A 27,579-nucleotide genomic window follows, 5' to 3' on the forward strand; every position below is an offset into this window, starting at 1 on the left:
CACTACTATATCAATTTCTCTCCTATTCATTTCCCAAAGGAGTTTTTTCTTATCATCTCAGTATCAGACATCTGTGTTTTTTACATGGAATACTTCCCATGAACTACATGGCCTCAGGGGCTTTGGATTTGCTTTGTTTTAACCAAACAACAATATGGTCAATGTACACAAACTATTAAACTAAGTAAACAGAAAGAGTCATAACCTACGACTTACGCTCTGCATAAAATGTCATAAAGGGTCCTTGGTACTTAACCATTTCAGCTCTAGGCTGCCATCTGGTGGAAACATCTCACTCAAAAAATGGCTGGTCAATTTGGACCAATCTTCACTGTGTCCCCCAAAGGGAAAGTCTGGGAAGTGGATCCACTGTTCCTCAGGTCTCTGATATCACCCACAACAAACAGTCACTAATCTCTCTCCGAGATGAATGAAATGTGAAAGTTCCTGTTGTTCCTCTGTAGGTGTACAGCCAATTAAATGTGCCCCACATTTTGGATTCTGGGTCCTAAAAGCTTTCCTGACTGGAGCAGGGATCTTTTACACATCACTAAGAATATATATTTTTTAATTTCCTCATTTCCTATGTACAAGTAATTATGGATATTCAAAGAACCCCATCACCAGAAATAGTTTGGCATACCTTTAATAAGTAGGGCCTGAAAGGAAATGAATGAAAAAATATGAGTTGTTGTTATACTGTGCTTAAGAATGTTGGTACAAAATAACCTGTAACCAGTTACCAGTTCTAACTTAAAAATAGAAGTTGTCGAAGGATTTTCCTACACAGGACTGCATTGCACTTCACAATAGCAAGTCATAAATATAATCTGACAGGCCAGATAAGAAAAAAAAACATACTTTAATGAAATCTACATTCCAAAGCAGAATAATATGCTCTCTCCCTCTCTCTCTCTCTCTCTCTCTCTCATCTGTTGCAGCCATGCACAGTCATGGACCATTCGAGCCAAATACCTTCCATCATTGTCACTTCAGAATCCAGCCCTACCTTGACCTCAACCAGTCTCCGTGGCAACCAAGCTGGAAAGAGTACTCCATCCAGTGTGGCGGAGCCTGCCGATGCCCCTGAGCTCGCCACTTCCTCCCCACCTCCCCCACTGCCTTAAGACTCTGACTTTAACTCCACACGCTTTTTCTCTCTGTGCTTGAAGTCCAAGTAAGGCTTTCTCAACAAAAGAAACATGCACTGTTCGTAATCCCATCATTTTACCCGACTTTGGTACTAGTTGTCATCGTGCACCTTCACTCGTCTGCCTCGTCTGTGACATTTCCACATCATCGTTGTTTTTTAATGTAATTATGCACATGTTCTGTTTCATCTGTGAAGCCGGACTGTGAGGGCTTCACGGCAAAGCTGCAGAGCATGCACATGCAGAAGAGTTCGGTGGCTCCTCTCCCGCACGGCTCACGCTGCTTCACAGCTGGACGGGTGCGCTAGGGGGCGCAACATTCTAAAGGGTGACGGAGGGGTTGGACCTGTGAGGTTGCGATGGCCGCCAGGTCCTGGCGTGGTGCGGAGCGGTCAAACGCTGCAGCGTTAAAGAGCAGATAGAGTGGCAGCACTGTAGAGGATCACACCAGCCCCAGAGAGGGAGGCTGCAGCTTCCTCATCGTCTTTGTAAGAACAGCATAATGGCTGCCCTGAGAGAAATTCATTTTTTTTCAAGGTAGTGTAAGTGGTAAAATATGAGAATATAATTTAACTTTTTAGTTTGATGAATTTCAGAGGTTAGAGTGCTTGGGGCCTTGAGGGAAATGGTCAGGAGTTAAGGAACTACTGAGATTTTATTCTCTCAGGTGTATGGAAAATACACACTGTATTCAAGGTAAAACTAAAAGATTCAAAAATAGTGTGTGTGTGTGTTAAAGGCACTCTAAGCTATGTAACGTGGTTTCTAAGCTAAAACATTTTTTGTCACATACAGCTAACATCACCTCACCATCCGCTAGCTGCCTGTGCCCTGAATACACTGTAAAAAAATGCTGTCTCTATGGACAGCCCAGACTCCAAAAACGGCAACAAAAACAACCTGCACCAACCTGGACCATAACAAACTGTTCCAGCCAATCACCAACGAGATGTGCATTTAGGAGAGTTTCAGATGCATGGGAGGGAGGGGGAGGGAGTTTGTGTGAACGTCAACAGAAGTGACATTACCCAACATTGCGTAGAGCGCCTTTAATATGGGGAATAGGTGCAGAATTCAGAGTGAGTCCTTCAAGCTGCTAACATGTTCTGTACAGTATGTACAGTAGCATCCTGCCCTTCTCACAGCACAGTCAAGTAAAACTCTCTGTGTCCCTCTACGTGTAGAGATGCCTGCGGGGACACCCACACCCTGGCCCAAGTCAGAGCCAGTCTCTGCAGTACAGTACAATATGCCCCCTGGTCTCTTCTCAGCACAGAACCTAGCGCAGCATGGACACCTCCAACATATCGCCACACCTGGCTCCTGCACCTTCCATGCCCTGGAGGAAGGCTATGTGGAGGCAGGCCACCAGGCAGGATGCACGTGTGTGTATGTGTCACCCACAGGCACAGCTGAGATGCTATCTGTCTCTAAGATTAGCTAGTGGGGCATGAGGCTGGAGAGCAGAGAGCAGAGAGATGTCTTTCCTCCTCCCTGAGGTGGCCCAGACAACCCTGAGAAATAGGGCCTCGTAGTCTCCATCTGTCAGCTTGGATAGCTGGGGGCTGGACGTGCCCACACAGGGATGTCTCGCTTTCCTAAAAGCCCATTGTCTTCATCCTTCCTCCATCCATTTCCATTTATCCATCTCTCCGTCCTTGTGCAATCTCTTTCTCCACAACATTTACCAGCTCTGCTCGCTCCCAAGGTTTTATCTCCTGCAGTGGCCACTAGTCCAACTGCTTAATGTATTTGAATAAATGCAATGATATTTTTGATACCTGAGCAATGTTTTCATCATGAATATTGTACATAGAGCTGTATTGTAATCATTTGTAGTGTTGCAAGATCATTGCCATCCAAATAAATGATTTATCTATCCCAGCAGTGCTAATGTAACGTCAGCAGTGATGTAAGTCATCTTTGTGAGCGCTGTCCTGATGATGTGTGTAAGAGTGATTATCTAGATTACTTTTTAGATTTTTTTTTCTCAAGTTCATGTGGTTTTCTGCTGTTGTGAAATAAAACACGTGCAAATTTGATCTGCATATTTTAAATATGGCTTCCATCTAGGTGGAGGTGGACTGTTGTCTGCTGTTGTGTGCTGTGCGTCTGTGGCCCCCACAGGCTGTGATGGGCCAGAAAGGGTTCAGAGGCAGCTCTGTCCTCCGTCTGTTGTGTGCGGTTAGCTGCAGGTACATGTTTAGTTTGTTCACGTACTGTACGCCATGCATTTGAAATGCATATGTCATATTACGGGTGTCTGTGAGGTCAGTCAGCAGTTATGTGTTTTAGAAGCTGAAGTGATTTCATGCTGATTTGGTTTTGTGTTTGTGTTTTTACTTATTTTTTTAAAATAAAATCATTAATTAACACTATTGTTTGCTAGTGTTTTTGTATTTATGTGTGTGTGTGTGTGTGTGTGTGTGCGTGTTTGTGTGTGTGTGTGTGTGTGTGTGTGTGTGTGTGTGGGTGGGGGGTTGTCTACTACCATCTGACATGCACCAGCTACAAAGTGGTGGCAGCAGTGAGTTATTGGACAGGCAGAAGAGGATTATATTACACACACTCACACACAAACAAACTCACATAAACGCATATTATGTAACTCCTATTATACTGACAGACATGCAGAGAAAAGCAATGAAAGGGACCTAAGAAGGTTAACCCTCCCTCGTCACACAGGCTTAATGGGCTGTTGAAACTGACCTCATGGGTGCCCATGTCTACTACAGAAGACCGTTTCTGAGAAAGAGAAATAGAGAGGGGGAGAGAAAGGGAAGTGAGAGAATGGGAGGATATAGAGTATGGAAATAAAGAGAATAAGAGCAAATATTTCCATTTGAGAGACAATGTGCTGTTGTGTGTGTGTGTGTGTGTGTGTGTATGTGTGTGTGTGTGTGTGTGTGTGTGTGTGCACAAACACTTGTGTAATTGTCTGTATGTGCGTGGTCCCATCAAAGAGGGAATGAGTGAGTGCATGTGTGTGTGTGTTGTGTGTTGTGTGTGTGTGTGTGTGTGTGTGCCCATCAGGGGAGATAAGAAGAATGTGTTGGCCTAAGACGAGGCTAAATTCGCCCGCATGAATCACGGTGCCCCCCAGCAAACACAGTGTCCCCTTACATTCCATATATGGACCCTGGGGGTCGGGGCGCTATCGGCACTCTTCAGTGAGGGGCTATTCTTAGGCTTGTCTGTCCAGGCCATCCGAGCAGGCAAGAGCTCTTCCTCTTTCCTGTGCCTAGCGCCTTTTCCATTAAATATTCAGGGAGCTCAAGGGGGTCTTTGGGGGCTATCAGAGGGTGGGGTCGGGCTCAGGGCTATAGTACGCTTGTGTGCACGTGGGCAAGGGAGAGTACTGTAGTTAAGGGCCCGCAGTGGCCGACGTCTGACTCCGCTGTTTGCATTTGTTGTTGTTGATTGTTTACAGAGGCTCCTTCGGCAGCCGTCACCCCGTGCGCAGGGAGAGACGTGACTGGAAGAACGCTCCACGGAGATCCCGACACCCCCCCCCTCGCCCCCACGTTCAAAAGAAGCGCTCGAGCTCTCTCACTACTTACTTCTCGGATCAAGATGAGCGGCTACACCGTCACCCTCAGTGGCCCTGCGCCCTGGGGCTTCAGACTGCAGGGGGGCAAAGACTTCAACATGCCCCTGACCATCTCCAGGGTAAGGACCTGGTGTCCTGCACACACTCACCAGCACACTCGGCACACACTCATCCTCACTCTCACCTCATTACACAGCACTAGTCCACCGCTCACACTTACTCTCACCACAACCTCCGGCACCCACTAACAACTACAAACATACACTAACAAAACTCGTCAAAAACAAATACTTGCCTGCTGCAAACACATTTCACACAAACAAACCAACCAGATACAGATGCTTCACTGTCCCGTTACACTGCTTATACTTGGGTAGTGCTGAAACATTTATCAGTGGTCCATACAACCCTAATACAAACTCTTTCACACCATCTCTTACATAACCACTTCAAGTGTACAGCATGATAACAAACTTTTCACTACATAACACCCCTTCACTTTAGTCAAGCTTGTCACATTTCTCAGATCTATGTATGTGATGTTCACCTCTACTGTCACTGAAAATATCTGTTGTAGTGTATTGTACTTGTAATGTAATGTAATGTAATGTAATGTAATGTAATGTAATGGGACTGAGACGGGTACACCTCAGTGCTAGAACATTCTCTGTTGTTATTGTTTATGGTTTGGCTGAGCCTGCCATGGCCTTAGGACAGTGAATCTTCTGAGGTATTTACAGTCTGTTGGCCTATGAATAGCTGATGGTGAGGTGTGCTTTGTGCTAAAGTTGTCTGCGTGTGTGTGTGTGTGTGTGTGTGTGTGTGTGTGTGTGTGTGTGTGTGTGTGTGTGTGTGTGTGTGTGTGTGTATGTGTGAGTGTGAGTGTGTGTGTATATGTGTGTGAGTGTATGTGTGTGTGTGTGAGTGTGTGTGTGTGTGTGTGTGTGTGTGTGTGTGTGTGTGTGTGTGTGTGTGAGTGTGTGTGTGTGTGTGTGTGTGTGTGTGTGAGTTATGTGAGTGTGTGTGCGTACGTATGTATGTGTTAAAGTTGAGGGTAAGTGAAAGGTGAGAGCCCCCCCACCCCACAATTCAGCTGTGATGGCTCTCTCTATCCGCTCACATAATCTTGTCACGGCTTTGGCTCTTGAGGGAGCTGTCTGGTTTCCTCATTAAATGATTTATTTCTCTCGTGTTCCAGCCCGTCACCCCAGGGAGTGTTACCTGCTCACGTGTACCAACCCCGTCCATAAAACAAAAGCCCCAAAGCCTTAACCTCCCCTACCCAGAGTCAGAGGGGGCATTGCATTAGCTAATACTGCCAGGTCCCTCACCCAAGTGTGTTCTGTTCATATATTTCTCTCAGAGACAAGGTGTTATTGCCTAAGCTCATTGAAACAGGCTTTAGTCCAGAAATCTCAGCTTACTGGACATGAGATGTGCGCGGTGTGCTTTCTGACCGATGGCACTGCCAACCTCTTAGTCTGACACTGAGCTGCTGGGTCGGGCAGATGTGTGCCCAGAGAGATGCTCACATCAGAGAGAGAGAGAGAGAGAGAGAGAGAGAGAGATAGAGATAGTGTGTATGTGTTTGAGTGTGTGTGTGTGAGAGAGAGAGAGAAAGAGAGAGAGAGAGAGAGAGAGATAGTGTGTATGTGTGTGAGTGTGTGTGTGTGTGTGAGAGAGAGAGAGAGAGAGAGAGAGAGAGATAGTGTGTATGTGTGTGAGTGTGTGTGTGTGAGAGAGAGAGAGATAGAAAGAGAGAGAGAGAGATAGTGTGTATGTGTGTGAGTGTGTGTGTGTGTGAGAGATAGAAAGAGAGAGAGAGATAGTGTGTATGTGTGTGAGTGTGTGTGTGTGAGAGAGATAGAAAGAGAGAGAGAGATAATGTGTATGTGTGTGAGTGTGTGTGTGTGAGAGAGAGAGATATAGAAAGAGAGAGAGATTGTTCACTATTATATTAGTGCAAGTAAATATTAGATATTTAGAGTATCAATGAGAATACAGAGGCTTCTACCTGTGGACACCAGGAAAGAACTGATCATTGGGAATATGGGAACATTCAGATAGGAAATCCACTTGAAACTGTTTGAATTTGACAAGCATTTTCAATATGAATGCCTTGGGGTTTGACAGGAAAGACCTTCATTGCAAAGCAGGGGATCCATTGTGGTCGTAAGGATATGAAAACTATTTCTGAACACCAAAGAAATCTGCACTCAAATTTGGTACTAAAAATTGAGCTGACAGGGCAATAAGCCAAATGCTACAGAAGTTGGGGTGTTAATAAGCAATGCAGTACAGAGTAAGACTTGTATACTACTACTACTACTGACCACAAGTGACATGTGATTATTTCATATGTTTCCCACCTGTATTTAAGTAGATTACAGTACGATATTCTAATTCCACTTATTATCAAATTCAATTAATTGCTCCTCTCAGTCTTTGAGCTATCTGTTCACCAGTGTTTGTGCTCAGAAAACAGTGTTTGTATACAATGCTTCCTCTTTAAATGGGAAATAAATATAGTGGCTTGAGCCATAAACTACCCCAGCCAATCAACATAGTCCTCAGGAGCACAGCGGGCGTTGTGTGATTGGCTGTAGCACAAAAATCAACAACATTTCGCAAAACCTAAACAAATCATAGCCCAGTCTAGCCCAGAGATGACATATGCCCCCTGCTCATGTCTGGTTTTGTATAAACCTGTCTGTGTCTTAGTGCTAGGTTATCCTAGGAATTCAAGGGGAGAAACATCCCATGCAATTTCATAGATTTTTATTTTGTGTGTGACAAAGAACAAACAGAGAATGTAATAAATTTGATCTAATTTATTATTTTTCCTGACATTTCATTCAGTCAATGACTGTGAGATTGGCCATTACGTATTGACAAATGGATCTGTGTTTGTGCAGCAACCTTTCGAAAATGTCGTTTTGAGAAAGCCCCTGCTTTAGTGGTCTTAGTGTTGCAGCAGGGAGTGATCTTCCGTTGACACTGACCTCCTGCATTCCATCTCACACAGTAAAAAGAAACACAACTCTGATTAAACAATGTGTGCACTACTAGCCTGCTCCAACGCTCAATGCTAAATTATCAATCACTTTATCTTACACCATACACATCTGCCACTCAAAACAAACACACCGCACCACACAATAAACCATTCACTGACTAAATAATGCCCCACTACATCATTTACACATAAAACCATAAGTCACTTTTCTGTCCATATTAGTCACGGGCGTCCATGTGGGGCTCCCTATAAAAAGCATTCTGTAATCTCAGCTGATGTCCCGGGCTGGGGTGGCATCCTGCCACTCGGAGGGCTCTGCCTGGTAACTGATTTAGAATGGGGATGAGAGGGTGAAGGTCGGAGCTCATACAGATTTGGTGGGCCATAAATATGTTTGGGATCAAGACAATGGACAGCAAAGGACAATGGCTGCTCTCTTTCTCTCTCCCTCTCTGTCTCTCTCTCTCTCCTCTGATATGTTTGGAGAAAGATGCATGGAAGAGTTGATGGTGGCCATGGGCAACCCTTCAGCATTCAGATTCACTCATAACACTCTTGCTATTTCCGTGAGGGGGTTTGTTCATTCTGCCAAAAGAAAGTCTCTCTTCAGCCTGTTCTGTTGGCAAACATGCTCCTCAAAAGGGTGACAGTCAACTCCTGCTGTGTCTGTATTCTGTATCCCTCCCTCCTCTCCCTCCTCTCTCTCTCTCTCTCTCTCTCTCTCTCTCTCTCTCTCTCTCTCTCTCTCTCTCTCTCACCAATTCTGTTTCTTGCTTCTGTTTGTGTTCTCGGTTATGTGAAGGAGTTTCTCAGCCTCTGTGTGTGATTGAGATTTGCGGCCCATTGACAGCATTGTGACATAGGGAAGAGGCGGGAGCTATGCATTGTGACATAGGGAAGAGGCGGGAGCTATGCATTGTGAAGGTCAGCTGTGGAACAGCCAAAGGTCAAGGTACCATTCCCATGGTGAAGTACTCTCCTACAGTAATAATGGGATATGGGTTGCGCTCTGTGCATATGGAACTATACTAGAGGACACTGCCTGACAGCAGGGATGTTCAGCCCATCATCAACCATCACAATCACTGCCTCCCTCCAGGGCACCTGTCAATCACGCACCAATTGCTCACTGGTGGAGGGCAGGTCTGTCACACACACCTCCCCCTAATCGCCACTGGTCTGGACACTTCAGCTGCAAGAGCTCCAATAATCAACACACAGCTCTTCCCAGCTTGGCACCTCTTCCCTCCCTTTCGCTTCCTCTCTGCCACAACGCAGAGAGAACACCAAAGCTTCTCATTGCCTTTGTGGCTAATTGCATTGATAGACGAAACTACGATTTCACACCAGCTTTATAAGGTTACTAATGAAGTGTGGACTTATTGATCAAAGCGGGGGCTCTTTTGTGTGCGCGACGGATGCCAGTGGAAGTCTGTGCCAGTAGCTTCTTTCTCAAGTGCCCTCACAGTGCCAGGGTGAGGAGAGGGTTTAATGAACGGCGAGGGCTTTGGTTTTGATCGTCATTTGTCTAATTAGGGTTCCGTTCGCTGCTCAAGACAGATAGGCAAAGCCATCCAATGAGAATGATCCAAAGCCCCCTATTATTGATAAGTGATGTAATGGTCCCACAGGACTGTGTAGAAGAACTTTCATGTACTGAAAGGACTGGTTGTCCTAGTGACTACTCTGAATCACTCGTGTGAAACTACCTCGTCTTCAAAGGCACCGGCATTTCGGCTTGATCACTTCAAAACGTTTTAGAGGCTAATTTTATTTGCCAAAACCCACTGATCTAAATGACACCAAATGTTCCAGTTATTCAGGTCTGCACTTTGGAGATTTGTTTTTTCCGACCCACAAAAGATTGTCTTGGTTATACAGCTGAAACTGAGCAATGCTGAAGTCTGAGCAGAGCCACACCCCTCCTCCACTTCTCTCTTCCATGTCGAGCTTACATAAGCAGAGTGCAACAGTAAACCTCAGGGGCGACATAACTGGGAGCCCTAAAAAAGCTCATGGCATCCGACTGTGGATCCGTTCCGTGCCTGCAGCGAACTCTGCTTAGAGAGAGGATGGGGAGAGATGCTCCAAGTTTAACGTAGTGTGCCCACTGCTTTAAGCATCCAAATCCCTTTATTTGTGGTGAAAGGGCTAATAAACCCTCGATGAAGGGAGAGTCTACAGAGGCTTTGCAGGTCAGTTCTACTGATGGGACTTTATGAGGAGGGTAGGAGACACTGGATCTGCGCCGGCTGTAGGGAAACATCATACTGATGACCACACCACTGTCATGAATGAGATATATTGTCAATAAACCCAACAGGGGAGTAATGAGTCACTTGACTGTCATTAGTTGACCATGTCTGATCCTGCATATTTGAAAGCTGATAAATGTATTTATACATTTTATTATTTATAAATGTATCACAGCTATCATGTGGAAACTCTGGCTTAATGATCCCAGCTTGTGTACTGATCTCATGGAGCAGATGATGCTAACCCATGCCTGCTGAGAAGCAAAGCTACAAATAGCTGGTGTTTTTCTGGTATATTACCGAATAGAGTTTTGCGGAGCATGTGTGCGTGCGTGTGTGTGTAGGATCACCTCTTCGCTAAGGGAACACCTCTGGGACTGGTGCTGTGCCATGCTGCCCCCTCTCTGGGCTGTGAGTGATGGGAGCACATGGATGGGCAAAGAAGGAAGGGGGGGGGTGTTGGGGGGAGTGGGCGTGAACAACGGCCTTTATTTTTAACACTTTAACGAGCTGCCTGTAAGAGTAGTCATGCACCCCTGGCCCCAGAGCATACTCACTTTGAGCTTTTTCTTTGTTTGTTTGTTGCGCGCTTTCATTTAAATTCATAACTTTTTGGTAAAAAGAGGTAAAAACCATTGTTGGGGGATGACGGTATATAAAAAGAACCTCATAATGTCATTTTACGTCATTATTATGAAAAGAATCTCTGTTACCTCTGCTGCAGCATTAGTAATAGGATATGTACAAAACACAGCAATCCCAAACATGTCATAGTAAGTAATAGCCCCCACATATGCTGGAGTACTCATGAACTAAAACTTGTTGGACAGAGGTCATAGCTTATACTTTGTTTCCTAGCGCTGTATATTTTAACTGTTCAATTCTAGTATATCCTTAGATTGAAATCTTAACATGGGCAAAGTTAGGGCTTGTGGCAGTTTACTGGCAGTAGAGGCTGTATTAAGATCAGGGAGAGTGACAGTGGTACTGTGAGACTTGTGTCCGCTGATGGATCTCTCTATCCCTAGATCTCACCAGGCAGCAAGGCAGCAACAGGCAACTTGGCCCAGGGTGATGTCATCGCTTCCATCGATGGTGTCAGCACAGAGGGCATGAGCCACCTGGAGGCCCAGAACAAGATCAAGCAAGCTACCCACAAACTCGTTCTCACCATGCAGAGGTAAGCTAACCGCTTAAACCAAACTCACCCTCACCATGCAAAGTTATAACAGCTTACACCAAACTCATCTTCACTATGCATAGGTATCCAGACCAACAATTGCCAAAATCAAACATCCCAGTCCAGCGATATGACAATTCATGCCATACTCATAGCATCAGCATCCTCCCTGTATACAGTACTGGTACATTAGTCAGCATTACACTTCTTCTATAAAGGATAAAGTACCCATTAAGTAAACATCCTTCTCACCTTTGTATATGTAAGCTATAGGAACCCCACAACATCATAAACAGGAAAGGACACACTAATAAAAACTTGAAGCCACACCTTGTACACAGCCCAAAATCCAAACACATCAAACCACTAAACCACTCCATGTTTAGTGACTGATGGTGGGGATAACAATTTGATCAGTATCATTTGAAAGCATTATCATCGGATGAAAGATAAGTGAATTTAGAAAAGAGAAAGCTGAACTATTTTGCCTGGTGTATCTAAACAGTGTTCAAAGAGATCTGTGGTCTGTGTTTATCTTGTGGCTCTTCCCTCCTTCAAGGGATGCACTCCAAACTAATCCCAGCGAGGCTTATCCCCCTTTTAGTCACAACAAAAGCCTCCCTACCCAAAGGGGACTTGTCACCCAGTGTTAGAATACATTATGACATTTTGGATGAGAAACATTTCACTTAGCTTTGTATACCTCTCTATATGTCCCTAAATTTTGGATGAGAAACATTTCGCTTAGCTTTATATATCTCTCTATGTCCCTTAATGAAGGATGAAGCACACCTTACTTTCAACAGTAATAGGTGACATATGGGCAATATATTCATAATTGTTATGTTGCCAAACAGTCTATCAGGCAGGCATATATCCGACAGGCACCCACATATCTGACTAGAACAGCATGCCTTCATTTTAGGTTAGAGCTTTATTATCATGATTGTTTGATGGTGATCCAAACACATTTCCTTTGATGGTTTCGAAATGTGCACTGAGAATGCTGCGATTTTGAGTCTGCTCACACGTTGATTAATTATTTAATGTCACGTTTCTCTCATTCACTCTCTGTTTTCTCAGTTCATGTCCTTCTTTTTGGGGCAGCAGCTGTGATTGACAGGCTCAGCTTTGCAGAGGAGTAGGGGCAGTCTTGCTTCTCATATTGAGTGCTGTGTTATGGATTTCAAGTGACTGTTTAGAGATGGCTGCTATTTTTCCAGAGTAAATGTAACCCTCCACAGGGCCTATGATTATCTACCATCTTTAAAAGCAAACGTTAAGGCAACAGACAACATTTGTATGAGGAAGAATAAGAAAGAAAGAGAAAGGAACTTTTAAGGTTATTACTAATGTCTTGGTTTGATACAAAAAGTGAGTAGAGCTGGAACAATTATGGCATCAAGACACTATATCATAAGACACAATATCATCAATGTGATATTCATATTGAATGGACTCATATTGAATAGACTTGGGGAGTTTTATGTGAATTATCAATGAGTGATGTTAAGGGCTCTCAGGGACCCAGAATATGTGGGGAATTATTTCCCTGTAATGAGTGGATAGCCTGGGAATACCCATACGAACTTTCAGCAATTTTGGGAGGCCATTGAAGTCTGTTTCCAATGTCCCTAAAAAACAGGCACACAAATACAATTGCTAATCTGGCATGGACATGTATTTCTTTGTAACTGAGTAAACAACTGCATTTAAAACCTTGGTTTACAAGATTGCTACATTTCTGAAACGATTTGGTAGAGTTTAATGCACTAATTTAAGTTTACCTTTTCTAGACCCACTATCCTATCTGACCCCTATCTGATGAGTTACATTATCAGTAATTTGATGATAATCAAATATTAATGATAGGGTAAGTGAAACATTGTATCTCCATAAGTGACACTCGTTGATACGACCGGTTCAAAAGCTCTTCACCCTGAATGGCTAGGACAGTGTGGTGTGATAGGCCTGACCCTCTCTAATCTTACATAGTCCATCTGTAAAGGTCTAGCTGTTGAGTGACCAGAGGCAGTCACAGTCATAGGTGCTGTCATTGTGTTCCAGGTCGAGACGTCCCGCCCCTGTTCCAACAGCCACCCCCAGAATGGACTCACCAATGCCAGTTATCCCACACCAGAAGGTATGGCAAACATTTTGACACAAATAAACACACATGCACACACACACACACACACACACACACACACACGCACACATCCATATATCTATGTATGTGTATGCTCAAACGTACGTGCATGTATTTATAATGTCATATCTCAAACAGATACAATAATTTAGTCCACCAAGATGAAAAAACTCTGGGCTCTGGTCCATATTTAGCTCTGTGGGGAGATTTCCTCTGAGATCTTTACATGGCTGTGGACTCCCCCTGCTCCCCTCCAGTCAGCTGTTGAAAAAGCTGTCATCCCCTGGCTTCCCCTGAACTCCCCCATTTGTATAAGCAGCGTGTGATGACATAAGACGGCAGCTTTGAGAGGACTCGCACCTGAATTATTTACATAATACCTGCCTAGAGCAGCTGGAGCTGGAGCTGGAGCTGGCCCTGGCCCTGGCCCGCATCCTCCTCGTCTGGCTCGAGTAGAGGAAGGAAAGCGTGTCAGAGTGTGGAGCACACAGAGGACCACCCAGACAGTGTGCCTGTCAAACGTGGCTAGACAGCCTTTCGAAAAGCTCCTCGGCACTTCAAGGCTGAGGCATGGGACAGACAGAGAGAGAGGGATGGACAGAGAGAGAGAGAGAGAGAGAGAGAGAGAGAGAGAGAGAGAGAGAGAGAGAGAGAGAGAGAGAGAGAGGTGGTGGGTTAGGTGAGAAGAGCAGAATGGACAGGAACATTAATAAGCTGCTAAAAGCTGCTCTTGGATGAACTTCTGCTGCCCATCATAAAGCTCAGAGCACACTGTGGTCATTCATGGCAATCCAGAACAGATGAAAGAGTGCTGGAATCACACACACACACACACACACACAGACACACACAGCCACACACACACACAGATATACACACATATACAGACATATACACATATACACACATATACACACATACACACGCACACGCACACGCACACGCACACACACACACACACACACACACACACACACACACACACACCTCCCTCTACCTGCCTTCTCTACCTGGACCACAGTCTACAATCTCTTCTACAGTGGAAGTTAAGATAGGCTAGATGCTCAGCACAGAGTGCAATTGGCACCACACCTTCTAACCCCTCACATGCCAAGCTCAGCTGGGAATGTGCCTGCTGAAGAGAACACCAGGCTTACCTGACCCCGACCATACCACCAACCCGTCCCCCACGCCCCCCATCACTTAACCCTGCTCTCGGTAACATGAACAGTACCCTGGCAAAAGCCTCCTGCTTCTCTGAGCGCAAGCGTTTTCCAAATGACAGCATACAGTGGTTATTTTTGACCGTGCTCATGACGGTTCCGCCCCGAGACGAGTGTCACGTTTCTTGGAAAAGTGGCCGCCAGGAGCCTAGCAGGATCATTTAAAAGATATCCGGCACATAGCATTCATATCACTTTGAAAGCTTTAGCCGGTTAAAAAACAAAACAAAGATGGCCTCTAAGCTAGCACTATCTAGCATAACCTTTTCATTGGTGAGAGCCTGTGTCTCAAGACAGGGCACCCTAGAGAACATACTTGGCGACAATTTGAAGCATTTGGTATAGATAGACAACAATCTGTTAGTTGTGCATGAGCGTGAGTGTCCGCCCTCTGCCTCTCAGCACCTACAGGTGGTATGATATGGCTTGGGTTACCCCCATATCCTAAATCTAACCCCTCTCAGGTATGTTCCATAATTTATTCCAGCCTCTATTTGCAGCTCACGGGAACAGAATTCCCACCAAGAGACAGCACATGGTGTCTCTGCCAGTTACACGTGCCGGTGTTCTAATACTCAACGGGGCATTTAATCCGCGTTGTACTCCGACCTTTAAGACAGTATAGAGTGTTGGGCCAAACTGTATGTCATCTCATTATATCCACGCGGTATGGGAGCAGCCTGACTGGTTGTGTGTCATCATCGTGTCATCATTTTCAGGGAAACATAATGTTACATTAATGTTAATCACAGGCAGCGCTGTGGACGCCTAACTTCTGTCCTTGTCAGTCACAGTCCACCTGTGGGCCTGAGCATTTCTTCCCAATGAGGTGTACACCACTAATATCTATGCCATCATGTGACAAGAAAAGAGCACGTGCCACCATTTCCATGGCTAGGTTATGACGCTGTGGGTGAAAGGATATATTCGTGTCTGTATTCCGCCAAGCACTAAATATGTAGTGTCACTGAGGACTGAAGCACTAAATATGTAGTGTCACTGAGGACTGAAGCACTAAATTTGTAGTGTCACTGAGGACTGAAGCACTAAATATGTAGTGTCACTGAGGACTGAAGCACTAAATACATAGTGTTATTGAGGACTGAAGCACTAAATATGTAGTGTTATTGAGGACTGAAGCACTAGAAGGGCACAGCCCTTAATAATAATCCAATATGACTGGGATTATTGTGATGGAAATGGAATAGAAATGATAGAAATGTTTCTGTAATTAATTTTTTTATATTGTACACTTATATCACACTGCAATTGAGGGACTGGGTTTTTACAAGTATTTTGTAATAGATGTGTGGTCTATTGGCTTGTGTGAAATCATGATTTACTTTGCTGCTTATTTTAATCACAGACACAGAGACAAATTGCATTGCTTTTTATGAGCAGACGATTTCCACAACCATGCTGAATTTCTTTTGACACTGATCCAATGAAGTCGTTGTAATTGTTACATAATTTAGAAGCAGCACAATCCTTTTCATGATGAGTTGTGAAGTGTGTTACTTCACCCACCACAGCCTCTGATACTCTTGACACTGGTGCAAATTGTGGTCATTTACGCATTACTTAAGAGTATAATTAAATACAATTGTTTTTGCTTTTTCTCTGTATTACCAGTGAACATTAAGCTTATGAAATTATGAGCACTGGAGCATGACAGCCAGAATAGACCTGAGTATATTAAAGCACAGTGCATGCTATCTTTCAAACATGGGTGTCTCTAATCACAATATTGATTTTTGATTCAAATAGAAACAAATGACCATTATTCACACAGAGACATTATGAAGTGAAGAGCTCTAGGGCTGAGTTATAACTGCTGTCCCTATATGTTTCTCTGTTGGTTTCTCCTGTAGATCATCGCCAACACAGCAGGAAAGTCAGTACCAACACTTCTACAAATTGCTCATGTGTGTGTTTGTGTGTCCTGGCCTGGCCTGGTGTGACTACATTCATTCTGACATTAAGAGTGTACATTTCTGGTTGTCTTATATGATTAATGTGTTAATTTGATTTACATTTGAATGCATGTACTGATACATTTAAAGTATATTTAATGTATCAATAAAGCTGAGTGTTGTTTTAAGCTGGCTATTTCATATGTGATAAATGTGTGATAAATCTGCAACCCATCTAACTCTCAACATCAACAGAAGCTGCTCCATTTGGGCATGTGCTAAATCTGCTTCATTTAAATCATAAGCCTTGACAAAAAGTACAGTCTGCGCAGTGAGTATTAAGGGGACTATTGTAGTGCATGAAAATAGACCTGCCTGCTCTTCGATTAAGTATTCAAAAAAACCCAAGACCAATGAGCATGAGATAAAAGCCACACTGTTAATAAAATATATCTGAACTTGTTCTAGTCACAACTAGTTAAAGCACATTAGTTCTGAAACTTTGCACTGTTTGAACATATCCCTTTGAGCTCACTTCATCTCACTGCACAACAGCACTCCCATCTGGTCGTTTTGAATTATCACATTCTGTATGTCTTGTCTTCTTTTGTCTTTCAGTTCATCAAAGTAAGTTTGTCTTCAAGTGTGTGCAAGCAAGCTTGAACCCTAACATCAGAAATGGAAAACTCTGGCTTTAGAGTAAAGGCCTCCACACTCTCTGCTTTCGATATTTGAATACGTTTCGATTCCATTGTTTTTCAATACAACCCCACACACCAGCGGCCAGCTACGCTGCTGCCATAGTGGCAATACTGATACAGTTCTATTTTTGGCGGCACCGCTCAATAAAATCCATTGTTAAGCAAATGCTTGTCAGTTAAAAATGTCGACGCTGGTATGTGTGGCAAGTAACAGGGCACTCGTGTTGGTGCCTATTTGTGGAGCGCTTAAATGTCCTACCGTATTTTGGTTCCAACCATTCACTAATTCAGCTGATTCTACTTAGCACAAGTCTTTGGCCAGCTACATAGATAGATAGATATATAGATAGATAGATAGATAGATAGATAGATAGATAGATAGATAGATAGATACTTTATTGATCCCCAAGGGGAAATTCAAGACATCAACTCAATGGTGAAAAGTGCACAGGTAGAACCAATACATGGTAGGACTTTCTGAAGCCGGAGTTTTTTACACCTCAGACCAATTAATGTGGCTACATCCAAAAGCTCCTCCTGCTTCTTCCTTCTAACAGTCCCCCTCCCACAACCTGTTTTATCCCTTTCTTTGTTCCTCTCTTTCACAACTCCAACTCCTCCCTGTGTGGAAATCCCTCTCTAACCAACCTCTCACCACCCTGCTAAACTCCACCCTTGGGCCACACTACCTGCTGCCACTCACAGTCAAGAGTATGTCCCCAGCTTCAACCCCAGCGTGCTGAAGGACTCTGCCCTGTCCACCCACAAGCCCATTGAGGTGAAAGGGCCCGGTGGCAAGGCCACCATCATCCACGCACAGTACAACACTCCCATTAGTATGTACTCACAGGACGCCATCATGGACGCCATCGCTGGCCAGGCGCAGGCCAAGGGCCACGAGGGAGCGAGGTACGTGCCAAAACTCGACCGAAACTCACAACCACCTCTCGTCCACAGAGTCTGCGCTTGTTTAGGCAAGCATAGCGCTGAATGCCTCTGGCAGTGCAGAATTATTGATCTCTCCTTCTCTGCTGACCTCTGACCTATGGGGTTTTGCATTTGCCATGCTAAGTTTTGCATTGAAATGTATTTCATTATTGCAGATAGTGGAATGGTAAATGATGACAATAAACTGTACTGTGGATTCTGTGATTTGTAGTTTTATGGATATCTGTGGTCTGCTAAATCTAAACATTTCCAGTACAGAAGTGTGTGTAGTTTGGGTTGGCTGGCCTCCCTTGTGATTTTGAGCTTTTGCATTTGTTGTCTGTATCAACTTCATCTCTGCTTTCCCTCTGATCTCTGTTCTCCCCCATCCACACTCCACCACCACTCCACCACCACTCCACCACTCCACCAACACTCCACCACCACTCCACCACTCCACCAACACTCCACCACCACTCCACCACTCCACCAACACTCCACCACCACTCCACCACTCCACCACTCCACCACCACTCCACCACCACTCCACCAACACTCCACCACTCCACCAACACTCCACCACCACTCCACCACTCCACCACCACTCCAACACTCCACCAACACTCCACCACCACTCCACCAACACTCCACCACCACTCCACCACCACTTCACCAACACTCCACCACTCCACCAACACTCCACACACCACCAACACTCCACCAACACACCACCAACACACCACCACTCCATCCACACTCCACCAACACACCACCACTCCACCAACACTCCACCACTCCACCAACACACCACCACTCCACCACACCACCACTCCACCAACACACCACCACTCCACCAACACACCACTACTCCACCACACCACCACTCCACCAACACTCCACCACTCCACCAACACTCCACCACTCCACCAACACTCCACCTCATCCACCAACACTCCACCACTCCACCAACACTCCACCACTCCACCAACACTCCACCACCACTCCAACACTCCACCAACACTCCACCACCACTCCACCAACACTCCAACACTCCACCACCACTCCACCACTCCACCAACACACCACCACTCCACCAACACTCCACCTCATCCACCTGCACCCCCTCTCCCCTCGCACCCCACAACTCCCTTCTGCTTACCCCCCTTTTCCCTATCCCCCACCCCACCCCACCTCAATACCCTCCTACCCACCTCTGGCCCATCATGTGACCGTCACTAGTGAGGAGCCAGAACCCGGAGCGGCCTTTGCGTAAGTAAAACCCACTGCCGTCTCAGCGCTCTGTGCCCAATTCTGCCCACTAGCTGCCCGTTCACCTCGCCCATCTCTCTCCTGACCCATCCTCAGCTGCATGCATGCACATCCATCTCCATTCAGCGTCTGCGTCTGTGACCTGAGCATTCCCAGGCTCGCTCTCAGCTCGAGACCCACAGGACATGGAAACCGCTGGAAACTATTCCATTGATTCTGTTGAATGTACAGCAGGGCGTTCTAGTAAATTGTTTCCAATTACACTGAAATCAATAAATACACTCTACAGACTGACGGATGGGTTTTGATTTAAAAAAAAAAAAAGATTAGGGCTGGAACTGGTGCCATGACAACAACAAATGGAAATGCATCATGTTTGAAGACAACAACAGTAAAGCAGAGATTAACAATCATGAAAGCATACTTATGTGTAAAAACTAGGGCTGTCAAAATAACTGATTAATTTAGATTAATTAATTTCAGAAAAAATAACTGATTAAAAAAAATAGCGCAGATAAATCGATTCTGTATGACCTTTGACCCCGATCCGTTCTAGTCAGTAACCATTAGACTGTAAAATGAAGGAGAGAGAAGAATATGTGCTGCCTAGATCATTGATTGGAACATTTACTTTTAAAAAACGGCCTGATGGTGTTGATAAAAATAAAGTGATTAAAATAAATTCCTCTGCAATGTCTGCAGCAAGTCGCACATCAATGCAAAGAAATAGTGTTGATATTGAAGGGAGTGTTCATTTATTTTCATTGTGTCTATGTGAAAAACTTTTGAATTTATTTCCTCAGCGTATTAGGTCATATCATAGATTATTATGGCCATTATTTGAACAGTGAAAATAATAATAAAAGAGTTTTTGAACTTTAATGTCACTAATGCTGAATATTGAATGATTCATTTGAATTTAAATATTTAAAATACTTTCACAGCAAGAATTATATATGCGATTAATTCAGATTAATTAATCACAGAGTATGTAATTAATTCTATTACATTTTTTAATCGATTGACAGCCCTAGTAAAAACAATCTGCCATCTCCTTCAGGCAGCATTGAACTTGGGTCATTTTCTTTAAAGGAAAATTCCGGTATTTAGCACTTTAAGTCCCTTTTCTGGTTTGTTTTGGATGAACTAGGGTGGTGGATACCGAAATTTTGACAATTGGTCCTGTCTCGACTTTTCTGACTCGTTTTGAATCGCCTTTGACTACTCAGAGTGGCTGCCAACAGGCATAATGAAACATTTCCTAAAACAACCCTTAACGTTCATTTTCAAAACTGTGCAACTCACCGAGTGGTTAGTGGTGTTCGTTGATTATTAAAATATATCGGCGCAATGTATGATTTCCAGCCGTCTTATTTGCTATTGTGGAACTATTTTTTCAGACACCTCACAACCCTGTATAAACTTCCGCTTAATATTTGAACCTGAAGCATAGACGGTGGCGCAGTAATATCAACGTGCAATGAGTCTTCCAACAGAAATCAATGGGATTTTACAAAATGCCAAATAAAACACGACAGAAACTGTATTTCGCTACGCTACTTGTTTTGGAACATAAACGAACACCACTAACCACTCGGTGAGTTGCACAGTTTAGAAAACGAACGTTAAGGGTTGTTTTAGGACATGTTTCGGTATGCCTGTTGGCAGCCACTCTGAGTAGTCAAAGGCGATTCAAAACGAGTCAGAAAAGTCGAGACAGGACCAATCGTCAAAATTTCGGTGTCTACCACTCTAGTTCATCCAAAACAAACCAGAAAAGGGACTCAAAGTGCTAAATACCGGAATTTTTCTTTAAATATGATTCTCCAAACTCTCTTTTCAACAGAAGTAACAATTACACTGTATCATTGACAGGGCACTCTTTAATTAAGTCCACAATTATGACATTAAGTAGTCTTAACTTAAAAATAATAAATCACTGGATATCCACAGCAGACTGATATACTGAGAGCTCTCTCTCTCTCTCTCTCTCGTTCTCTCATTTCTCTCTCTAGCTCTCTCCCTATGAAAGACCCTCTGGTAGACAGTGCTTCCCCTGTATACCAGGCCTGTATTAAGCCAGAGGACAGGGAGCCCGAGATGTCCGAGTGGGCTCGCCGTGCAGCCAACCTACAGTCCAAGTCCTTCCGCATCCTTGCCCATCTTACAGGGACCGAATACAGTAAGTCCAATCCTCATCTCTTCCTGTCCTCCTCTCTCTATTCAGTCACTACAGTTGTCCTCGGATTGCTAAAAAATATGTTTTGGGGGAGTGCAGCATGTGGCACAAGCAAGTAACATGTACAGGTCCAGGTGCTCCTACCTGCAGTCATTTCCCGATTCCCAATCTCTCTCTGCCAGTCATTTCCAGTCTTTCTCCACTGTGCATCCTAAATAAACAAAACACAAAGCCTGGTGAAGTACAGATAAATTGTGTAATTCAGTCGGTCCTAAATGGAATTGTCACTTACATTAGATGGAAATAAAGTTAGTTATCAAGAATGTTAGTTCTTTTCTCATATTTCTTTTTCTTCACAGTGCAAGACCCAGATGAGGAAGCTCTGAGGAAATCGAGGTACTGTAAACTTGAGTGTGCCACAGTTTCCTTTTTCATAGTACAGATATTAGCATCAAGTGTAGAGAATATACACTGTGTCATTTCAGGATAACGATTCTAAAATTAATAACGTCTCGTTTTGCTTCCCTGCACAGGGAGAAGTTCGAGTCTGAGGTGAAAGGCCCACGATTTGCTAAACTGAAGAACTGGCACCAGGGCCTGTCCTCACAGATCCTCAATGTCACGGAGTGAGCTGGACCTATAGACTCTGGCAGGGGGGCAGAGAAGAGGAAGAGAGGAGGTGCAGGAGAGGAGAGGAGAGGAGTTATCTAACTTACTGTCTGGGTTGTGAGTTCAACTGGTAGACGGTGGCCCATATAAGGGGAATCGGCTCCCTTCGTGTGTGTGCTATTCACGCGTCCACTTGTCTCATGCAATGCTCCGCCTGTAGCCGCAGTTTTCACTTTCACTCGTTTTCACTTTTTTTTCGTAGACTTCTTTGTTTGTGTATGTTTTGCTTGTTCTGTTTCTCCTGAAAATGAAAGTTATTATTGATGTACAAAGACAAAGCCAGAAAAGGGAATGATGAAAATGATACTCTAAACTTGTAACACGAATTTCTCACTTTCACACACATGAACACTACCCTTACACTTACCACGCACACACCTTACCAAATGTACTATTGTGAATAATATATATATATATATATACATATAAATAAAATACTTTATTTGAAACATATCAAAGTGTTATGTGCTTTTGTGTGACTATGTACCAGCCTAAACTCATAAATGTTGTCTCACCTTGAACAATAAAGTTTCATTTAATGTGTTTCAAGTAATTCTAGATTATAATTCACCAATGTCAGCATTTTCCACATGTTGTGGCAAAGGCCTATAAACCGAATGCCTTGTCCATTCTGTGAACCACCTGCTCTTCGTCACTGGTGCCAGAGAAGAGAGTTTGGCCTGCAGTCACAGTCAGCCCAGTGGTACGCAGCCCGCTTCATAAGACTGCCGAACTCTTCATCCGTGACACTGATCAAGGGAACATAATCCCCTCTGTGGATCATCTTGAAAGTGTCTGGCTAAACTACAGGATAGTCATTTCTCTCTCTCTCTCTCTCTCTCTCTCTCTCTCTCTCTCTCTCTCTCTGTCAAAGTTTGCTGCTCTCCAGGGAACTTTAGAGTGATGAAAACTGCTCTGCCAGCAGGAAGGCCCTGCTGCATCAGCATTTGGCCAAACTCCTATCAAAGAGCAACCTTACATTCCTCTGCACAGAACTTAACAGTTTATTAGAGCTGTGTTTGTGACAAGAGCTGCAGTCCTCGTCATGTAAGCTATTTTCTATCAGCTCTCCATGATGGCCTCTATCAATGATCAGCCACATCTATTAATGATTCCTATCTTGGCTACTTACCCCAATGTCAACATAACCTGCACCTTGCAAGTTACTCAAGGCTATTTTTGAAACGTCTATTGATGAACATACTGGCTAATTCTTAAAATAATTTAATCACATTCCATCCACCACAAGCAGGGCAGTAGTCTACCTGAGACAGTCCAGTGATCTGTTCTACTCTGTAAGAGAGTCAGAGGTCGATTGTTGCCATCTAGCGCTCATAGGCCGGCACACACAGAGGCTAAATCATTTTACATCAATAACACACATAATGTTACAAATGCAATTGTGAGCTGTTAGCCAGACCCAAAGGTAGCCTACGCTCATTATTTTTTTCTAGGTAGACTACAGGTTCCAGTTTGACGTGTTCTTCAACGTCAAGAAAACAATCAAGTCGGAACCAATGTTTTTCGCAGGTGTTTATTCCGGGACTGCAAAGATGGAGGACATCAACAAACTCTGATCCTCACTCGTGGTCGTAGCAGAGAATGTCAAATCATAGGAACTAATTGGGTCCATGCACTTATCTCTCATTTATATAGATTTATTTAGCGATTTGATCATATGTCGTCTTTGTTCTCATAAGCATGATTTTGGTTGAATCTGGTCTTTACATTGGGGCTGCCTCGGACCTCAAAGACCTCACAAAATTATCAAGTCAGGGTATCACTCATGTTCTCACTGTGGATTCGGAACAAGTAGCTCTACCGTCGTCTCAGTTCATCACCAAATATGTTCGGGCCCTTGACGATTCGACCACTGATCTCCTGAGTAAATTCGACGAGTGCGTTCAATTTATCGACGTTGGGAAGGAACCCTCGTGTTCAGTACTTGTTCACTGGTAAGGTGGCATGCTGTAGGTGGAAATTGTGACAATATTACACTTGATGCAGGAGGCTAATCGGCAATGACTTGTCTCACAGTCATGCAGGGCAAAGTCGGAGTGCTGCGGTGGTGACAGCATACCTCATGAAAACTCACAAGATTACTCTTGAACAAGCTCAAAGTAAACTCATTCAGGTTAAACCTGATGTGAAGTAAGCCATTTCAATATCTCGTACTCGCTCAAGCTGTGATTTGTTTTGGCACAGCTAGTGTATTTTTTAACGTGCCTCAATGTCACACTTTTAGGATAAACGAGAATTTTCTGGATCAGTTAACATTGTTCGAGTCGTTTGGATACGTAGTGGACTTCTCCTCGCCACAGTACAAACAGTTCAGATTAAAAAACCTGACGGAACGGTACTCAGGTATTGTACCTATTAACTTACTTTTCTTGTCAGATCGCAGTAAATTATGAAAAATTCCTCATGTTCTGTCATACCATATCAGAAAACGTATTTCTGGTAAGATGTCAGTTTAGAGAATACCAGTGAGCAGTATCTCTTTACCTCTCCAGATCTGAAAGATTTGCCAAAAGAGGTCTTTGCTGCAGATCCTGGACAAAGCCAAAACACAGAGATTTCCTACAGATGTAGAAAGTGCAGGTATATCATCCCCTCTGCCAACAATATTACAGTCAGTTTTTTTTTCTTTTTACGGGACTTACTGCCTTGAGTTTACCCCCCCATCTAGGCGCACACTCTTCTGTGGTTCCAGCATCCTCAGCCATGAGGTGGGTAATGGCCCAAATGCCTTTCCCCACAAGAAGACTGCAGGCCCTGGCTCTGGACACCACGCAAGCTGCACCTCCTACTTTATCGAACCAGTGCGGTGGATGGAGGACGCCCTGCTGGGAGTCATGGATGGGCAGGTAAGTTAATATCACCTCTTAGCTTCATCAATAGGTCAACACACTGTACCATACTGTAGAAATCTTTCTATCTTTCTGTTAGGTAAAGAATGCAGTTCTGCATTCTGCCACGCCCAATAACGTTGCTTCTGTGTGGGTCTGACCCCTACATTCTTACACTAACCATCTCACTCTTGACCAACTAACCAGCAAAGGCAACGAGCACTAGCCACTCAGAGGCCGAGTAGAAAGCCAGTGGGAAGAGCTTTAGGACTCGTTCTGAGGAGGAGACCGTTGAAGAATCAGCTGAGACCAGACACTTTGAAAAAGGGCTATATTTTGAGGCGAAAAGGACACAGCAGATATGCCTGTAATAGCTAGAAATGCGCAAGCAAAGTTAATATCTCTCTAAAGTGTATCCCAAAGAGCATGAATCAGACATTGGAATTCTGTGGACACGTAAACAGTATGGATGAAGAACCAGTGTGTGAATCATTGCACAGTAACATGGATTCCCTATCCTCTGTGTTCCTGCTGGTTTCAGCTCCTATGTCCGAAGTGCACCTCCAAGCTGGGCTCCTTCAACTGGTACGGGGAGCAGTGTTCCTGTGGCCGCTGGGTGACTCCTGCCTTCCAGATGCACAAGAACAGAGTGGACGAAATCAAGCATATCAACATACCTGCTCTTAAGTGATGGATTGGGAAGTGTCTGAATTTAAAATCACAACTTGATTGTGATTTTTGATATTGTGACTGTAAATCCCACGTGTGAACTTTGACCAAGTGCTTATGTTTAGTGGTGCAATGCAAAACAGCTTGAATAAGAATCAGAATCATGCTATGCTTCATGTTTTATACTGCATTTTTACACCTTGATTATTCTTTTCCTAAATCTACACTCTGGTTGACATTCTCCCAATGTCCTGATATTATATTTTTTGCAATACATTTCATAACCACAAGGGGTCATTGAAAGCATGAGAGAACAGCTCCGGTGCCCTACAAAGCCAAAGTGCAGTAACTGCATTTTTTGAGAAATTCACTTTTTTACACCAAAATAAAATGCCATATCCTCTGATCAATCTATCAAAATCTCATTAATCTACTGAAACATTTCCTGAAGATATAGAGATTTTCATTTTACAGTATCTGCTAAAATACAGTGTGAAAGACAAACAACAATGCTGTTTTTCTCAGTTTGGAATTTCTGTAGATACTGCACTTTGGCTTTGTAGGGCTACAAGCATTCTCAAATTATAGAAAATCTAAAAAATGCAGATGGTCTATTTTGTGTATTCGTGTACTGTTTAAGTACACTATAATAACACAAATATGTACAAGTACTCTGCTTATTTGTACATTTTGTATTCAAAATGAACATCTGGGGGGAAAATAAGTGTTTGTCATACACAAATATTTCACCTTACTCTGTAGAATTAAACTGTATTTGCAATGATCTAATCAGCCTATGAGTGCTCATCTCTTACTATGACATTATGTGTAGGAATGTTCTGCTACATCTTAGAGTAGATCAGATTCAGCATATTTTCATTAATAGAATTAAAATAGTGTGGTTTAAGTTGTACCAAAGAGGAAGCTTCTTCATTTGAAACCTAGCTGTTCAGAAGAAGCCCTTTTTGAGAGAGAACATGGTGTGCCTTTGTTTGTTTTTACCACAAAATGTCTGGTAGGCACAGCCTGGCTCAGAGCATCCTCCACTGGTTGTGCTAGTCAATGATATGAGGGTAGCTGGCGGGGCTAAGAAACTCCAGACCCTTTATGCCCATAATGGTTCCTAATTTTCTCTTTTTATTCGATTAAGGGAGGGGAATGACTAGGCAATACTTCAACAACCCCCACTATGTAATGAGACAGCCTGAAATGGATTTTGCTGTAGACTAAAAGTGGGTATAGACATTGATGCATTAAAACATCATTTTTTGGATGAAATAATGAGGAGGCATCAGTCATCACAGAACAAGCCTGATGAGATCAGATGGGTCAACATCATTTCCTCCTCTGTTATTCTTTTCTAAACAGTTCAGCCAATAAAGGAAAGGCTTCCAGCTCCACACTTCAAAAGGGGATTTTTAAACTAATGTAGTGTTCATATGCTGCAAGTCACATAACAGTCGCACAATGTAGTCTTATTTGTACTTGTTGATAAATGCTTACAGCCTGTTGTTCGTAGATGTATACACATAAATGTGTTTCGATTTTGTTTTTATTTAGCATATTTCATCAAACACTTGTGACATACAAGGGAAACCAACAAAAACATGACAAATTAGAAATGAAAGTTCATTATTACAACGGCCACATGCAGATGCGGGTCCTATGGGTGATCACTCTCTGGACAAGTGCATGGTCACCAGAAGTCCCATTTTTTTATTTTACATTTTTGAAGAAGAGATAGTATAGAACCTGTAAGAGATAGCATGGGAGAAATAACGGCTTTTTCTTCCGCAGTTGTTTAGACATCATATCAGGTGTCCTCTTACGGTCACTTTACCTAATAAGGTAATCAAGAGGCTTAAGAGGCTTCAAGCAG

General features: G+C 43.6%; 3 protein-coding genes across 4 annotated transcripts in view; all 3 read left to right on the forward strand.

The window, feature by feature from the left end:
- opn4b (opsin 4b) overlaps positions 1-3,285 on the forward strand; it is a 28,212-nt gene extending 24,927 nt beyond the window's left edge. Inside the window, exons 12-14 of the mRNA XM_076297501.1 lie at positions 1,349-1,450; positions 2,338-2,534; positions 3,279-3,285. Coding sequence (XP_076153616.1) covers positions 1,349-1,450; positions 2,338-2,534; positions 3,279-3,285 — 306 coding nt within the window. The remainder of the gene's footprint in view (positions 1-1,348; positions 1,451-2,337; positions 2,535-3,278) is intronic.
- A 1,154-nt stretch (positions 3,286-4,439) lies between these two features.
- On the forward strand, positions 4,440-22,597 carry ldb3b (LIM domain binding 3b). Of its 2 annotated transcripts, none has more exons than XM_076296358.1 (9): positions 4,440-4,820; positions 11,001-11,152; positions 13,220-13,295; positions 16,396-16,418; positions 17,844-18,047; positions 19,305-19,334; positions 21,350-21,516; positions 21,873-21,909; positions 22,047-22,597. In XM_076296358.1, the coding sequence occupies exons 1-9, from the start codon at positions 4,725-4,727 to the stop codon at positions 22,141-22,143; spliced, it is 882 nt and encodes a 293-aa protein (XP_076152473.1). In that variant the 5' UTR covers positions 4,440-4,724; the 3' UTR covers positions 22,144-22,597. The 2 variants fall into 2 exon arrangements, with proteins under 2 accessions (XP_076152473.1, XP_076152475.1); XM_076296360.1 differs by having other exon boundaries at positions 17,862-18,047; positions 22,047-22,596.
- Positions 22,598-23,736: 1,139 nt separating this feature from the next.
- On the forward strand, positions 23,737-26,489 carry dusp12 (dual specificity phosphatase 12). Its single transcript, XM_076297272.1, has 6 exons — positions 23,737-24,137; positions 24,220-24,333; positions 24,428-24,546; positions 24,696-24,783; positions 24,872-25,049; positions 25,573-26,489. The coding sequence occupies exons 1-6, from the start codon at positions 23,884-23,886 to the stop codon at positions 25,720-25,722; spliced, it is 903 nt and encodes a 300-aa protein (XP_076153387.1). The 5' UTR covers positions 23,737-23,883; the 3' UTR covers positions 25,723-26,489.
- The last annotated feature ends 1,090 nt before the right edge of the window (positions 26,490-27,579 follow it).

The sequence above is a fragment of the Alosa pseudoharengus genome, unplaced genomic scaffold, assembly GCF_046254945.1.
Source record: "Alosa pseudoharengus isolate Yale_2024_CS ecotype anadromous, Long Island Sound unplaced genomic scaffold, YU_APseudo_1.1 YU_APseudo_1.1_scf_20, whole genome shotgun sequence".
NCBI lineage: Eukaryota > Metazoa > Chordata > Actinopteri > Clupeiformes > Clupeidae > Alosa > Alosa pseudoharengus.